A 17,248-nucleotide genomic window follows, 5' to 3' on the forward strand; every position below is an offset into this window, starting at 1 on the left:
AGAGTTTAAAGACAGCGTTAGAAATATGATAGGCACCTGGCATCAGCAACATATGTGATGCATAACAGACTTTGGAACACCTATGAAGCAGCAGTGCGTAGAGTGCCAAGATAAGGAGGTGGTAGTCTTGTTGGTTCAGCTGCTACAAGAGGCCAAAGCTGCCACTGAAGCTCAACTGCACAGTGCCGAGTCAGCACTGACTGGACAGATTCAGGAAGTGGATGAGCAGCAGAAGGGCATTGAGTAGCTGAGAACAAGGAGGTTTCATTTTCCCCATAGTCTGCCAGCAGTAATGGGAGTACAAAGCTGGAACAAAAGCCTCAGGAGTGGGAAAGCTGCTAGAAAAATAATCTGCAGGAGTTGCAGCATCTGGAACCACTCACCAGACAGAGAAGTGGGACTAGAGTTACCAGTTCTGACCGAGGCTGTTCTTGAAGATCCCACACACACACACACAACTCGATGCAATGACATTTCCAGCTCAAACCTAAATCGTATTACGTTAAATGAGGTGTACACCCAGGAAAGCGTCTTTGGGATTTTAGCCTTAGCCAGGGAGGTTCTGTTAACATCACCAGGAGTGCCTTTAGTCCTGGAGACTGATGCTGATTCCTGGAAGCTCCAACCCAATCCTGGAGGCAACTGCAAATGAGGCATGAGCATGTGATACTGTTTTGGAATCTCTAGGCTCATTCTTGGACATTATTAAGGTGAAGGGGAAACTAATATCTCTTTTTCTTCCTAATCAAATGCTATCTCCCACTCTTTTCAGGGAAATATGGGGCTATGGCCAGGGGATATCAGGAGGCCAGGGAAGTGTGATGGGTGGGGAGGCAGGTGAGGCAGAGCCTCCCCACCGGACTCCTTGGAAGAGCGAGGCCAGGGGATGTGAGGAGGCCGGGGAGGTGTGGTGGGTGGGGAGGCAGGTGAGGCAGAGCCTCCCCACCAGAATCCTTCGAAGAGCGGTGTCGCCGTGTGAGGCACCCAAGCACCCACAACCCACGTGGGGAGGCTCTGCCTCACCTGCCTCCCCACCCACCACACCTCCCTGAAGGAGGCTTGTGGTGCTTGAGAACTGCTTCTTGAAACTGTAGGTGTTAGCCCATTCCTAAGCAGGTCTACTCGGAAGCAAGCCTCATTACAGTCCATGGGGCTTGCTCCCAGGTACGGGTGGCTATGACCGCAAAGGGGAAGGAGGCGCCGCTGTGGACACCCGAGCCGGGGCCGCTCAGGCCTGGGCCGCTTCTGCCGTCTCCTGGCAACGGCGGGGGGCGGGGCGGGACACGTAACCGAACGCGACTGGAACGCACTGGCTTGCGAGGCCGCGTCGTGTTTTGGGCGGCGCTGGGACGGCTGTGAGGGAGGCGGGGAGAAGGAGGGCCGGCGCCCGCGAGGAACAGGAGGAGGAGGTGGCGGAGGGCCGGGCAGCGGAGCAGGATGCCGCGGCGCTGGGGTGAGGCCGCGGGGCTTCCTGCCGCTGCTTCCTCGGGGCCTGGCGGGGGGGAGGGAGGAGCTCGCTGAGGCCCGCCCCCCCTCAGTGGGAAGCCCCCCTCTCCTTGTCAGCAGCAAGGGGGGGGTGTGACGCTGTCAGGCCTGGCGGCGCTCTGAGTGCAGCCCCCCTTGGAGCAGGCGCCACAGCTCTCCTGTTGCATGGCCCTTGGGAGGAGGGGCTGCAGGGGGTAGTCTGTGCCCGGGCCCAGGAGGGGCCCCCGAAACTTCCTGGGGTCTCACATCTTGCAGTCCCACCGCACTCACTGCCTGCGCAGGATGCCGGGCTTGTCACTGCCATGCCACTCCAAGGCACTCGGTACACTCTTCTGGCTGTCACCACCCTCCCCCTGCCGTGTTCCCCCCACCCCTGTTGCCACCCTCCCCCACTCTGTTTCTGCCACCCTCCCCCACTCTTTCACCCCCCTTTCCCTGTTGCCACCCTCCCCCACTCTGTTTCACACACCCCCAAAAAACTTGGTACCCCCAATAAAATTCCTCTCAGAGGCCCTGGCCTGTTGCACTTGGCTGGGAATCCCTGATCCTCAGGCATCCCTTGTGCCTGTCTGGCCACTGGCGTGTCAAGTGGGTCAAGTGGGACTGACTTTTCTAGGTGTGTATCTCAGACACTCAAAAAGGGGCATGAGCACTTACATTCAGTATGTTTATCTAGAGCAGGGATGGCCAAAGTTACTTAACGTAGGAGCCACATATAATAAATGTCAGATGTTTGAGAGCGGCAGTATTTAAGAAGCATGTACATTCTTGACTATATTCACGCACCATGAACCCCATTAAATGTATGCTTTAATCCAGAGGACTCTCGGTTTGTACACAGTAAATAATCATAAAGCTTGAACAATTTTTATTTACTTTTTCATTAATTGTGATTCAAAAAGGAGCTAACGTATTTCTGAGAGCTGCACATTGAATGTCAAAGAGCCGTATGTGGCTTGCGAGCCGCAGTTTGGCCATCCTGATCTATAAGAACATGCATTCACTGAGTCTCGATGGTGGGGCAGCCATACTGCCCTTTGGAATCTAGGTTGTATGACTCCTTAACAAAATATGGATTTGTGACGCCTGTTCAGATGAGTATTTCTTTCAGCTAGTGAGAAACAATGCCTGTGTTGACAGACAGGTTTTGAAGTCCAAAGTTCAGTTCTGGTGCATTCTTTAGAACTGTATACACCACTTGTAACTGTACCACTTTGATTTTATGCCCTCGTGTAGTGGACTTTGGCTGTAGTGGACTTTGGCTAAGTAGACTTTGGCTTTTTTAAGAAAAGTTAGTTTTGCTGTTGCCTGCTGATTTGAAGTGTTTCTGGCAGCATCCCAGAAACCTTTAATGGAATGGAATTAATGTCTGAACTTGAAAGTGTAGCTGTTTTAGCTACCAAATGATTTTGCTTGTGAAATTAGTGTTTTTGTGTTGTCATTTTGCTGTCATCACGGTCTCTGTGTCAGCAACACATTCTTCAACACAAATCCGCAACATAGACTCTCTTGGATACACCCAAGATCAAAGCACTGACACCAGCTCGACCTGATTCTCACCAGACGCTCCAGCCTTCCCAGCATCAAGATAACACGCATTTATCAGGGTGCTGCCTGCGACACTGACCACTCCCTGGTGTGCAGCAGAGTGAAACTGCAAACTAAGCGACTATATCACATGAAAAAGAAGGAAGACCTCGCATTGACACCAGCAACACCCAGGATCAGGGAAAAGTCGAAGAATTTGCACAAGCACTTGAGGAATCTCTTCCAGGCCCAGCCGCTGCAGATGCATCCAACAAATGGGAACATTTCAAGAATGCCATTTACAACACTGCCTTGTCCATATTTGGCAAGAAGACCAACAAGGCGGCAGGCTGGTTTGAAGCCCACTCTGAGGAGTTGACACCAGTCATTGAGGAAAAGAGGAGAGCTCTGACAGCATACAAAGCCTGTCCCAGTGAGCGCAACCTGCAGGTCCTCCGAGCTGCTTGCAGCAAAGTCCAGCAGATTGCCAGGAGGTGTGCTAATGACTACTGGCTCCAGCTCTGTTCCCAGACAGATAGCAGCTGACACAGGCAACATCAAGGGGATGTATGATGGTATCAAGCTGGCCCTAGGTCCAACTCAGAAGAAAACTGCCCCTCTGAAGTCTGCCACAGGCGAGGTCATCCAGGATCGGGCGCAGCAGATGGAATGCTGGGTGCAGCACTACTCTGAGCTGTATTCCCGAGAAAATGCAGTAACCAAGGAAGCACTGAACAACATTGAGTGCCTGCCTGTGCTGGAGGAGCTTGACAGTGAACCATCCCTAGCAGAACTTAACGTAGCCCTGGACTCCCTCACCTCTGGTAAGGCACCTGGGAAAGACAGCATCCCTGCTGAAGTCCTAAAGTGCTGCAAAGAGATCATCGCCACTGAGCTGCATGAAATCGTCTGCCTCTGCTGGAAAGAAGGTGGAGTACCACAGGACATGAGGGATGCAAACATCGTCACGCTGTACAAGAACAAAGGTGACAGGGGTGACTGCAGTAACTACCACGGCATCTCTCTCCTTAGCATTGTAGGAAGCTGTGTGCCCGAATTGCACTGAAGAGGCTCCAGGTACTTGCAGAGAGCATCTATCCAGAATTGCAGTGCGGATTCTGAGCCAACAGGTCCACTAGCAATATGGTATTCTCCCTTAGACAGCTGCAGAAGAAATGCAAAGAACAACAACAGCCACTCTTTATTGTCTTCATAGATCTCACGAAGGCTTTCGACCTGGTCAGCAGGGACGGCCTCTTCAAGATTCTCCCCAAGATCGGATGTCCACCCAGGCTCCTCAGCATCATCAGGTCTTTCCACGAGGACATGAAGGGCACTGTAGTCTTTGATGGCTCCACATCAGACCCTTTTTACATCCAAAGTGGAGTGAAGCAGGGCTGTGTTCTTGCGCCGACCTTGTTTGGGATTTTCTTCGCTGTCCTGCTGAAGCAGGCGTTTGGAACTGCAGCAGAAGGCATCTATCTCCGGACCTGATCAGACGGAAAGCTCTTCAACCTCTCCAGACTGAGAACAAAGTCCAAAGTCCAGCTGAAATGTCTGCATGACTTCTTCTTTGCCGACGATGCAGCCGTCACCGCCCACTCTGCCAAAGATCTCCAGCAGCTCATGAACTGTTTTAGCAAGGCCTGCCAAGACTTTGGACTGACAATCAGCCTGAAGAAAACACAGGTCATGGTTCAGGATGTGGAGTCACCTCCCTGCATTACAATCTCTGCGCATGAACTGGAGGTTGTCCATGACTTTGTGTACCTTGGCTCAGCGATCTCCGACACTCTTTCTCTCAATACAGAGCTAAACAGACACATTGGCAAAGCAGCTACCACGTTTTCCAGACTCGCAAAGACAGTCTGGTCCAACAAGAAGCTGACGGAACATATCAAGATCCAGGTCTACAGAGCTTGCATCTTGAGTACACTTCTGTATTGCAGCGAGTCATGGACTCTTCGCACACAACAAGAGAAGAAGCTGAACGCTTTCCACATGCGCTGTCTACGACGCATCCTCGGTATCAGCTGGCAGGACAAAGTTCTAAACAACACAGTCCTGGAACGAGCTGGAATCCCCAGCTTGTATACACTGCTGAAACAGAGACGCCTGCGTTGGCTTGATCATGTCGTGAGAATGGGCGATGGTCGGATCCCAGAGGATCTCCTCTATGGTGTGCTTGTGCAGGGAAAGTGCCCTACAGGTAGACCACAGCTGCGCTACAAGGATATCTGCAAGAGGGATCTGAAAGCCTTAGGAATGAACTTCAACAGATGGGAAACCTTGACCTCTGTGCGTTCTGCTTGGAGGCAGGCTGTGCAGCATGGCCTTTCCCAGTTTGAAGAGGCACTTTGCCTGTAGACTGAGGCAAAGAGGCAAAGAAGGAAGGCCCATGGCCAGGGAGACAGACCAGGGACACACTACACTTGCTCCCAGTGTGGAAGGGATTGTCACTCCCAAATCGGCCTTTTCAACCACACTAGACACTGTGCCAGAACCACCATTCAGAGCGCGATACCATAGTCTTTTGAGACTGAAGGTTGCCAACAGAATGTGAGTACTAGAGGTGTTTGAAAACAGTGTTATTATTTTACTCAGAAGTAAGCCCATTGTGTTTAGTAAGACTTAGGCCGTAATCCTGTTTTACTCACTGGAAACAAACACCTCTAGTGAGTACATGATCATTTACTAGAAATTAGCTACATCTTAAGACACTGTAATCATGCATGCTTGAGAGTTGATATAGCATAGTGCCTAACAGTATAATTCTATGCCTGTCTACTTAGAAGTATATCCTGTTGTATTCACTGGAGCTTACTCCCAGGAAGGCATGCATAGAATTGTAGCTGAAGAAACTGAGCTGTGAAGTAGGACAACCCCATGTTGAATCTTGCATCTGCCACAATGTTGTTAAGTAGCCTTAGGCAAGTCACCTCTCTCATCCCCCCAGCTGCAATATGGGGATAATATTTTCCTTACAAGGTTGTTGTGAAGACAATAGCAAGATGATAGTTGTAAAACTTTGTGCACACTCAGTAAACACTGTATAAATGTTTAGTATCCTTAATGGTGATGTACCAAGGAGTGAACTGGCATTTTTCAGGGCTTCCTGAGATATCTCTTCTACAAATGGTTTGAACCTTTCTTTTTAATAAACATTATTTTTTTTAATAAGAAAGTGCAGTATTTTGGATGTGATTACTTACATCTAATTACTTTTATCAGCAAACACTGGGACTTTATCTCAAATTATAAATAAGCTGTGCATGTGGTCTTCAGTTTCTAATGAATTGCTATTATTCTAGACCAGTGTTCTTCAATCTTGGGATTGGGACCCCATAGCAACTTAGAGGAACAAAAAAGATTGAAGACCACTGAACTAGAACACCACCAGATAAAGGCATCTGGTGTATCCCTTCAAGTACCAGGAGTTGGTGTCCCAGCCCTGCTCAGGTTCTTGGCAGTTGTGCTAAAATAGCTTTCACTAGTGCCAGGCTTCATGGTAATTTTTTCTGTGCTCTCTAATAAGAATATTTAGTTACAGCTGACGGTAATAGGAGGGTGTTACAGGGACGGGGAATAGGCAGTGGTGGGAATAGTGGTGGGCGGATAGGGTCTTGGGAGGAGGGTGGGTTTGGTGGTCCCAATGTCATAGCTTATATAATAGATCAGGGGTGCTCAAACCCCGGCCCGGGGGCCACTTGCGGCCCTCAGGGGCTCCCAATCTGGCCCGCAGGGAGCCCCCGGTCTCCAGTGAGCCTCTGGCCTGCCAGAGACTTGCTGGAGCCCATGCTAGCCTGAAGCAACTGCTCTCAACGTGAGAATGACTGTTCGACCTCTCACCTGAGCTGTGGGATGAGGGCTCCCTCCACTACTTGATGTTTCACGTCTGTGATGGAGCAGTGTCAGTGAAGGAAAGGCCGGCTTTGCTTTGTGCAAGGCATTTTATAGGCCTTGAGCTACTGCAAAACCTTCATTCTTTCACATAAATTCCATCTCTAATATATTCATTTATGTAAAATTATTCAAATTTTAAATGTAACTTAATTCTTTTTTCCTCCAGCCCTGACACAGTGTCAGAGAGATGATGTGGCCCTCCTGCCCTAATGTTTGGACACCCCTGTAATAGATCATGGTGCAAAAAAACTTGAAGATAACTGTTCTAGACATCTTGAGCAATGCACCTAAGACTTAACAAGTGGCTGCTATTATGGCATATGTTTTCAAAGTAGGTTTAAGGTGTTCTGCATTCTGTCATTATGATTTGCATTGGTTTCCAACTATGAAATTCAGGAAGTGGTTCATTGTTGTATCCCTACAAGTCTGCTTAGAAATCAAAGCCTTCATTGATTTGAGAAATTTGTCTATTTACTATTTGGCAGTTAAAAACAATTGTGGACGACAGTTCTATCTTAAATATAGAGTTCCTGAGTTCAAGTGCTGATAAGTTCTTCCATAAATACTGTCATTAACTAGGAACTAGAATAAAAAGAGTACAGTTGTAGTCTAAATTATAGTATTTTCTCTACCACACATATAATTTAAGACATGTTTTCCATATCTGAAGACTTGGGTTCCTTTCCTCTTAATAGTCTACTAGGTCATGCTGTATACTATGTTATTTTCTGGATGACTTAAATGAGCCTGAAAATTATCTTGCTGTTAAGAGATGCTGGCTTTCAATCTAAGGTTTTAAAGTATAGTGATTGACAGTCATTGGCATTGTGCACATAATGAAGATGATTTTGCTGTAAATATTTTCATTCTTAGTGTAACTTGCCTTTTTGTTATGGTAATGCTTGAATTCAGTGCCAGTAAAATCAAGTATAACCTGAAACTGCTCATATCAATATCAGCTGTTAGTTTGTGGGCAACTAATAAAAGTGAAAAATTTAATTATTCTGTTTATACTAATTCAACTTTAAAATTCATTTATTAGAAACTCCCCAAATGAATGAAGCTGCCTTTCTTCCTGGACATTGAGATCAAGAATTTTATCATGGGCCAACAGCTTTCAAGCCACACAGTTATTAATAAGCTCCCGGAAAAGGTAGTCAAATATGTATCTCTAGTTCGAGAAAGCGGCTTCCTGACGTATGAAGAGTTTTTGGGGAGAGTAGCTGAACTTAATGACATGTAAGACTTCCACCGTTTCTTTTGTAGATAAGATGGCTTCGTACTTAGCAAAGTATCACGCTTATTACATTGGCAAGGTGAATGATTTGCTGCTAGAGACTTTTGCTGTTTCTTTACTAAAAATAGTGTTTTATATGATTTATTACCTTATATTGGATGGGAATTGTTTGCCAGTTTTAAGAATAGAACTGCAACTAATCAAAAGAGAGAAACAACAGATCTTGCCTATAATTGTATCTAATTTTCTTATTTTTCATTAGGGAAGTCTGGAAAATTGAGTTACTTAAAAAAATTCCCTTTTATTATTTGGATAAGAGATTGTCACAGAAATTTAAACTGAAAGAGCCTTCTGAAAACTATGTTCATTTTATTAACTCTGTATCAAAATGTGATTAATTATTTAAAGTAAATTGTACACAAAACAAAGCTCAGTGTAGTATTCGAGAGAGGGTACTAACCCTTGACATAAACACAGTGAATTGGGTCTCTGTCAAAATGGTATTTCTCATTTCTAATCTGGTTTGATTTATGCTTTGTTTATTTACAACATAATATTAAATAATTGTTACATAATTTCAGAACAGCTAAATTAGCTTCTGGTCAGGACAGGCATCTGTTGTTCGAAGTGCAGCCAGGTTCTGATTCGTCTGCTCTGTGGAAGGTGGCTGTTCGGATTGTGTGTACTAAGGTAAGATGATCACATTTTAAACTTTGATTCTATTGGTTATTAACCTGTAATGAAAGCTTGTGGTGTTTGTGTTGGCCTAAGTAGTTTGGCCTAGTAGTTTGAAAGGACTGGTGTCTACCTGGGTCCCTTTTAGGGAGAAGGGCGGGATACAAATAAAGTTGTTTATTATTATTATTATTATTATTATTATTATTATTATTATTATTATTATTATTACTACTACTACCACCTTATTGTTTTTGTAATACGTCCTTGCAAATTCTGTTGCTGTCAAAGATCTATATAGTTATCCAATAGGTAGATGTGTTTGAAAACAGTGGTATTTATTTTACTCAGCCTATTATGTTCAGTAAGAGTTAGTCTGTATTCCTATCTTACTCACCAGAAACAAACTCCTATACCAATTGGGAACTAAACAGATGATTTTCACAATTATAGAGTTAGCATGAACATTTTAAAGCCATCTAGGTTGTGAAAAATCCTACACTGTAATATCAAGCCTTCTTGCCATTGTAATAATTGAAATGCTTAAGGAATAAAATAGTAAAATTACTATCTGTATATTTAGATAAACAAGACAAGTGGCATTGTTGAAGCATCAAGAATCATGAACTTATACCAGTTCATTCAGCTTTACAAAGATATCACAAGTCAAGCTGCAGGTGTTCTTTCACAGAGTGTTGCTTCAGAGGGAGCTGCAGAAGAACTGTCATCTGTTGCATCTTGTCAGGCTAGCATTTGGATGGGAAGGTATTTCAATATGTTAAGAGACTGATTTATGTTTGAACCTGCGCACACTCACAACCTGTCAGTTCACCTCAGTTATGTGCATTCTGTTTGTCTGTAGGGCTGTTTTTGCAGTGTTGCACAATGTGCAGTGTTCATGCCTGTATGTTTTGCAGTTCAGCCTTAGTTACAGTAATTGGCTTCCATTTGTTCTTGCTGTGTGAGCATAAAGAATATTTCCAATTCCAAAGATACTCTTTTTGAGATGTGGCAACCAGATGTGGAAACAGTACTCCAGATGTGATCTTACCCTTGTTTAATAGTCACAAGTGTGGAATTGGCCTTCTTTACAGCATCACACACTAAGGGCCCAATCCTATCCAATTTTCCAGTGCCAGTGCAGCTGTGCACTGCATCCTGTGGTGGGTAGAGAGTCACAGAAGCCTCCTCAAGATATGAGAACATTTGTTCCCTTACCTCAGAGCTGCATTTTGGTTGCACCGGTGCTGGAAAGTTGGATAGGATTGGGCCCTGAGGGTGCAGCTGCAATGCAACCCTGAGGTAAGGGAACAAATGTTCCCTTACCTTGAGAAGACATCTGTGACTGCCTCCCCACCACAGGATGCAGGACATGCCCCTTTGGCACTGCTACACCAGCACTAGAAAATTGGATAGGTTTGGGCCCTGAGTTGACATTCATCAACCAGTACCCCCCCCCCCAAATTTCCTACCTGATCCATCAGATGGTTTGGAACCCATTGGTGTATAATAAAATTAGTATTGGTGTATAGTAAAATTTTGATTTCTTGTCCCAGTGTGCACACTTAATTTGAAGCACATCTGCCATTTTGCCACCCATTTCCCCCAGTTTGCAGAGTTTCTTCTGGAGCTCTTTGGAATCCATTCTAGACTTAACCACCTGGAAAAGTTTCATGTCACCCACAAACTTAGCCACTTCATTGCTTATCCCCCACCTCCAGGTCATTTATGAAGAAGTGGAAAAGTGCCAGTTCCAGGAATGATTCATATGTCAAATTTTTTCTTTTTCCACAATCAGCATACCTAGAACACTAAAGGTATAATGCCAGCTCTTGTCCCGGCCCTGATTTATTAAATAGATGGGCAGCCCAATCCAATATCAGGGCAGTGCCACAGCCCACCCACTGCCTGGTCAATGGCTGTAAGGCACTCCACCACTGACTGGCAATGCACAGCGCTGGCAGAGAGGCCAGCACCAGTTGGTGCTTGGCCTTTGTGCCGGCAAGACATGGCAGAGGAGCATGCAGTGATAAGTGTCCCTGCCACTCAGCTGGGAGGCATTTCAGGGCAGGGAGAGGCTGGGAAGGGGGAGAAACGGCATGTGGGAGAGCTGCATGTGGGCCAGAGGGTGGATTGGGCACAGGAGGGGGTCTGGGACAGCAACAGAGCTGCCACCAAATCTTATCCCTCCTCCCCAGCCGTAGAGAAACACAGGTTTAGGAAACACAGGTTTCCTAAACCTGCTAAGTAGCTGGCTTGGATCCAAATATACTCATTGGGGCAGCTGGAGTTCTACATGGAGTAAAAGGGAACCAAAGAGACCTCCAGCTGCTGCTCCCCAATGTGGAATGCTATAAAATAGAACATATGAAAAATATACTTTGAACATTTTCATATTACAAGTCTGTCTCAAATTGTGCAATTATGACAAAGCTTAAACAAAGCTTGCTGTGATATCCCATGACAAACAGAACACCTAATATCTAATCAAATGGATAGGAAACATAAGGAACCCATCAAGTAAGTGCCCTTAATTAATAGAAATTAAGGCTGTATAGAAACTTGCTGCTAATTTATCAGACAGCCCAACCAATAGTCATCTTAGCTCTGTTTTGAATGGCTTTGTTCCACTCACTTCTTTGTGGTTTATGTTTTGGCACGTGGAAGTTCCCACGTGGGAAGGTCATTGACCTAACTAATATTTGGAAAAAACATGAGCTAGCTCATAGATGACATCCTGTTTTGTTGAAGAGGGGAAGCAAGAGATTGAAATCAACACCTGGAGTTTATAAACTGTTTTGTATTAGGTGCAGAAGTGATGAGTATTTGCTAACACTGAGATATGTTCATGTTAAGTTTAAAACCTACTTGATGCTTAGTTCATGTGTAGGTAGGACATCATTTATATGAAGAGCAACAATGAGGAATAAACATGTTGAGGAGAAAATAGCTGTAACTCTTGAGATAAACAAATTTGTGATTTCACTGAAATCATATATTTCTTCAATTCTGACGTATCTTAGTGACTTGGGGAAGCTGCAGTTCCCAGTGACAGGTCAGAAATGCCCAGTAGGCTTAGAAGAAATAATTACAATTATATGACTTCACTACACTGTCATCTGACAAAGTGGCCACAGAAAAGAACTGCTGTGCCTTATTAATGTCTTGAAGTAGGGATAAATTCAAGGATGCAAAAATTATCTCTGCCTCTCCGGCCAAAAATTGTGTGCAAAGAGTTTGGTCTTTGCACGAAACATGAAAATGTTTCCCATTGACTCTTCAAATGCAAGCTGTTTATAGCCTCTCTTCATGTACAAATTGGCTCTACTTACTCTGTGTTAAGGATTGTGATTACAAAACCTCATAAGTGGCTGGTGGCAATTACAGATCTACTCTCTGTATCTACAATTCAGGATCCGCAGATTTAAGTCACCGAGGATTCTGAATCCATGGTGGAGGGTTAGACCTGAGCTCCCAGACGTGACTGGAGGTGTTCTCCAGTCATGTCTGGAAGTCTTTCTGAGGTCAGGACGCATTCAGCCTTTATGGGCCTTGGAACACCTTCGGATGCAACAGGAGAACATCTCCAGTCTTATGGACTGGATCATTGGATTTACTTATCCATGGGTTTCAGTATCTGTGGGGGATCTGGGAACAGATCTCCTGTAGATACTGAGGTCCAACTGTATCTAACCTTTTTAAAAATTCTCATTCAAACCCATAATAGTTTGCCTGTTTCTCTGCTTTGAAGTAATACATATTACGGTTCCATTATCAGCTCTTGATGCTATTGGTGTGGTAAACTTGTGGCTTGAAAAAATGTTAACACTAGTCCTGAAATCTTACAGCCCCCAAAATGCTCCACATCAGTACTTCTGTGTATGGAAGTTGCTGGAAGTTGATACACAAATCACAAGCAAATAGCCATTTGCCTTCCTGTTCAGAAATGCATGCCAATAGCAAGAGAATTCAGAAGCAGACATTTGTACAGAGATCAAAAGTGGGTTTCCACATGAAGTATGTCCACCTGTGCAGGTGGAGCAGTGATTTTGCAGTCTCTATCCATGGAAAATGTTCTGATTTTTCATGTTTGGCAATGTCTGCTGTGGGTTTGTGTGGACGTCGGCCATTTTGTGCAGTGTCCCCATTGGCTCCATGTCTGAATGATGACAGATGAGTTTGCTTTACGTTAGGAGGATTTAAACCTAAATGGTCTGTTGCAAGTAGAATGATCTAGGAGCCAAATTATGAAATACAAGCATTTTACAATAAAAATTAAAATGTTGCCAAAGAATTCTAAGAAATATAAATCTGGTCTTTTATTGTACTATGTTTGCTATCTGTATTCTAGGGTGAAACAGCTGACTGATGAAGAAGAATGTTGCATCTGCATGGATGGACGGGCTGATCTCATCTTGCCCTGTGCTCACAGCTTTTGCCAGAAATGCATTGATAAGTGGTAAGGTGCCTGACAGTGGTTCTGGTTGTACTGAGCTTTGAAATGATCCTCCTAGGAGCCATTTGACCAATTTTGCTAGAGTAAAATAGTTCAAAAGCACTAAACACTGTAGTAATAAAAATGGTTATATTGTCTACTGGAATGAGAGACAGGTGCTTCCTTGGTCTTGCCCTGTTGTCATTTGGCAGAAAATACTGGGTAGTATTCTGAGAAGCACATGTGAAAATAAGGTGGCAGTTTGCACAGTTCTTGTGCGTACTTTTACAACACATGTGGAAGAAATTGTGCAGCAAGATATTAACAACTTTGTGAAGTCATGTTGGAAAATGTCTGGATTTCATCTGGTCTGTTTCTGTGATTATGAAATGGAATGCTACCAGGTCAGGTGCCTAAGCAGTAATGCTGATAATAGGATTAAAATGCAAACTACTCTGAATGTTCCATTTTTGAGCTCAGAGTTATTTCAAAACCTTAAAAATTATTTAGGCTGGTCTGAACTATGAGAGTCTGAACTATTATTTAGGCTGGTTTGAACTATTAGAGTACAAATCTATCTTTACCTATGACTAATGATTACTCACTTAAGAAAATTACTTCTAAATAAGTAGACTTTCTCTTGGCCTCTTCTGCTTAGTAATACTGCAGGAAGAGAGCTTCTTTCTGTATTATGTACAGGAACAATTTCCTGTTTGGGACTATGTTGCAAAGCATATTTACACTGAATATATGAATGTGAATTTATCGATCTGCCTTTTATACAGTGAGATGATTGGTCCATCTAAACCAGTCTTTTATTTGTTAATACTTTTCAACCAGAGTAGTTCACAAAGTGGTGTAGATAATAAAATAAATTAATCAATGGATCCCTGTCCCCAAAGGCCTCACATTTAAAAAAAAAAATACATAAGAGGCACCAGTGCTACTGCCACTTTCACTTGAAAACAGAACCCTTAAAAACAGAATCCAGGGAATGCTTAGCCCTTTTGGAACAAAATATTCTAAAAGCAGTCGTGGAACTTTGTAGTTTGGTATTGTAGTAGATTGCTCAATTATGTTCATCTTGAAGTGTGCTTTGGTACAAAAGGGCAATGCTGCCTTATGCGCCATCAGGGATATTAGACCCTGAAAGGCAGGGGTGAACGACCTATAGCCTGCAGGCTGGATCCAGTCTCCAGCCAAAGTTATCTGGCTTATGTAGAGGTCAGAAGACAAAGCCTCCTGCCAGGTTTTCCACATACCAGACAGAGAATGGAGGAGCCACCTGCCCAAGCTCACAGAGTCCATGTATTTCACTTTCCAAGCCATGTTCTGTGCAGCTGCTTCCAGGCTCTTGGCAGACCAGAAGTTTGATAATGATGTCATCACTGAACATCCAGCCTCTTAATGAAAAGGTTGCCAATCACTGCTGTAAGGGATGGTACCAGTTTACTTGGTACTGGTGAAGCTTACATGCTGGAGTGCTGTGTTCAGGTTTTGGCACCAGAGCTTGAGGAGGAGATTGAGAATTTGGAAACAGTCTACAGTGCTGCAATTGGGGGTTAAAGGTGTAAAAGAGAAGTTTTTTCTTAAGAAGAAGAACTGGAGGAGCAGAGAAATGGTAGTTAAGGATGGTTTTGTTCACTCTTATTCATGGAGGAAAGGAGAAACAATAGGTCTAAGTCACAGAAAGATGTGTGTATGTAGCATATTTGAAAAGTTCCCAGTTGTTAAAGCAACAGAACACTGGTTCTCAAACTGTGTAGCACCAGGACCCACTTTTTAGAATGAGTATCTGTCAGGACCCACCAGAAGTGATATCATGACCAGAAATGACATCATCAGGCAGGACAATTTTTAGCAATCCTATCCACATTTACCCAGGAGTAAGTCCCACTGACTATCATTGTTAAAAGCATATACAGAATAGCCTGTTAAAAGTACAGATGTGTCACATTTCCCCAAATGCAGTCATATACCATAGTAGCATCAAGTCTAATATATTAAAAATAAAATATTGACACTGGTCTATATCAGTGTTTTAGTATTGTATTATTTGTAAGCCACCTTGAATGCACCTAGCGGGGTAGAAAGGCAGGGTATAAATAAATAAAAGTTTAAAAATTTATTTAAAATAGTCACCTCCCAAGCAGTTGCTGATCTAAGAAAAAATTCCCCCAAACATCCCAAAGGTTGCAATCCTACCCACAGGTACCCGTAAGTAAGCCCCATTGTCTTTCATTGTTAAAAGCATGTACATAGTAGCCTGTTAAAAGTACACATCTGTAACATTTCCCCCAAATGCAGTCGCATACCATGTTAGCATCAAGTATATGCTATACAAAAAATACAATACACATTGAAATGAATGGGGACCCTCCTGAAATTGGCTCACAACCCATCTAGTGCGTCCCAACCCACAGTTTGAGAATCACTGCCATAGAAATATCTCCTTAGGCAAATCTCTCAAGAAAATACTGGTGAGGCATATGCTGAGAATTATTTGGGTATTTGTCATGTTTTTGTACTAGCACAGACACTGCAGTTCATCGATTTTAGCTCTTCCCTTAAGGTTCAGTTATTCATACTTTGTGAGCAAAGGTTGTTATGGGTATCTTCAGTACAAAAACAGCAGTATTCACTATTTCCTTTTGGCTTCCTATACAGGAGTGGTCGTCACAGGAATTGCCCTATCTGTCGTCTGCAGGTGACTGCAGCAAATGATTCTTGGGTGGTATCGGATGCACCTACAGAAGAAGATATTGCTACCTACATACTAAACATGGTAGATGAAGCTGGCCAGCCCCACAGGCCATAACACTAGCAATGTTCATAGTCTTGAAGTATCTTCAAGATCTTGTTTTCATTGTTCCTCTTCGTTTTGTTTACTCATTGTGTTGGTTTCTATAAACGAAATCAGTGACCACTTGTGTATGGCCCAGTTTGTGTGCATTTATAAATTTTAATATTCATTTCATTAATTTATCTGTTGGCAACACTTGTTCTGTTAAGAGTTTTCTGACATTTTATAAGACACTGGAATGGCTAATAGTTTAGTTTAACCATAGTTTTTCAGCGGTGGCTTGTTAAACTTGCTTTTTATTATAGAATCACTAAAGTAGAGGAGGTAGATACTGAGAGCCTGCAGCCTAACCCTGTGCTTGGAAGCAATTCTTAATGCAAGAATGTTTGTGCCTACTTGCATGAAAAGGAATGACTGTAGTCCTGTACTGAAATTTAAGTAACTTCTTTTGCCCCCTTGTGGTAAACTACTTCCACTTCTACCATTTGTAACTGTTTAAGGGCCATATCCTATCCAATTTTCCAGCACTGGTGCAGCTGTGCCAGTAAGGCATGCACTACATCCTACAGTAGGGGAAATGTCACTGAGGCCTCCTCTAGGTAAGGGAACATTTGTTCCTTTTCCCCAGGGCTGCATTGCGGTTGCACCAGCATTGGAAAGTTGAATAGGAATGGACCCTAAATCATTTCCTGTAGCATGGTTTTAAACCAAAACTTGGAATGGCACAGCCTCAAAAACAAAATTGATAGATTGGCTTTTGTGCTTTTTCAGGGAGAATAAGCTTTCTAGATAGCTGTAAGTAACTTTCAAGCTAACTAGTTTGTCTTAGAAGTTATAGTTTGTGTGCATTCTCTAGTAAATATGTCCATAATTATCACAGAAAGATGAAAGTTTGTGCGCACATCATAATGTCTGATTTCTAGTTTTCAGTTACATTTGTTTTTACTTAGTCTGGCTATCTTCAATATTCCTGTTTTTCAAAGCTACAGCTTTATAAGATAAACAACCCTATGATGGTTGTTTAAAGTAAATAGATGGTGCTTGATTCCCTTCTGCAAGTGCAATATGCTTTCTTATAACAAGAAGGAATATCTTGTTTTTAAATCCTGATAGCTTTGCTTTAAAGTCTCACAGAATCTATAACTCTGAAGCCTCTACTAGTTCTCAGGAGTGTTGGTGCAGC

At 43.5% G+C, this 17,248-nt stretch overlaps 1 protein-coding gene across 1 annotated transcript; it reads left to right on the forward strand.

Moving 5' to 3' along the window:
* Positions 1–1,363: 1,363 nt before the first annotated feature.
* RNF141 (ring finger protein 141) lies at positions 1,364–16,185 on the forward strand. Its single transcript, XM_066609510.1, has 6 exons — positions 1,364–1,453; positions 7,958–8,154; positions 8,734–8,842; positions 9,411–9,592; positions 13,179–13,286; positions 15,930–16,185. Exons 2-6 carry the CDS (start codon positions 7,973–7,975, stop codon positions 16,078–16,080), a joined length of 732 nt encoding a protein of 243 aa, XP_066465607.1. The 5' UTR covers positions 1,364–1,453; positions 7,958–7,972; the 3' UTR covers positions 16,081–16,185.
* Positions 16,186–17,248: the final 1,063 nt, after the last annotated feature.

The sequence above is a fragment of the Tiliqua scincoides genome, chromosome 1 (assembly GCF_035046505.1).
Source record: "Tiliqua scincoides isolate rTilSci1 chromosome 1, rTilSci1.hap2, whole genome shotgun sequence".
Classification (NCBI taxonomy): domain Eukaryota; kingdom Metazoa; phylum Chordata; class Lepidosauria; order Squamata; family Scincidae; genus Tiliqua; species Tiliqua scincoides.

Coding starts and splice junctions, on each gene's coding strand:
- RNF141 (XM_066609510.1), top strand. CDS start 7,973: ATGAAGCTGCCTTTCTTCCTGGACATTGAGATCAAGAATTTTATCATG. Junction 8,155..8,733: donor GTAGCTGAACTTAATGACAT/GTAAGACTTCCA, acceptor ACATAATTTCAG/AACAGCTAAATTAGCTTCTG. Junction 8,843..9,410: donor TTCGGATTGTGTGTACTAAG/GTAAGATGATCA, acceptor CTGTATATTTAG/ATAAACAAGACAAGTGGCAT.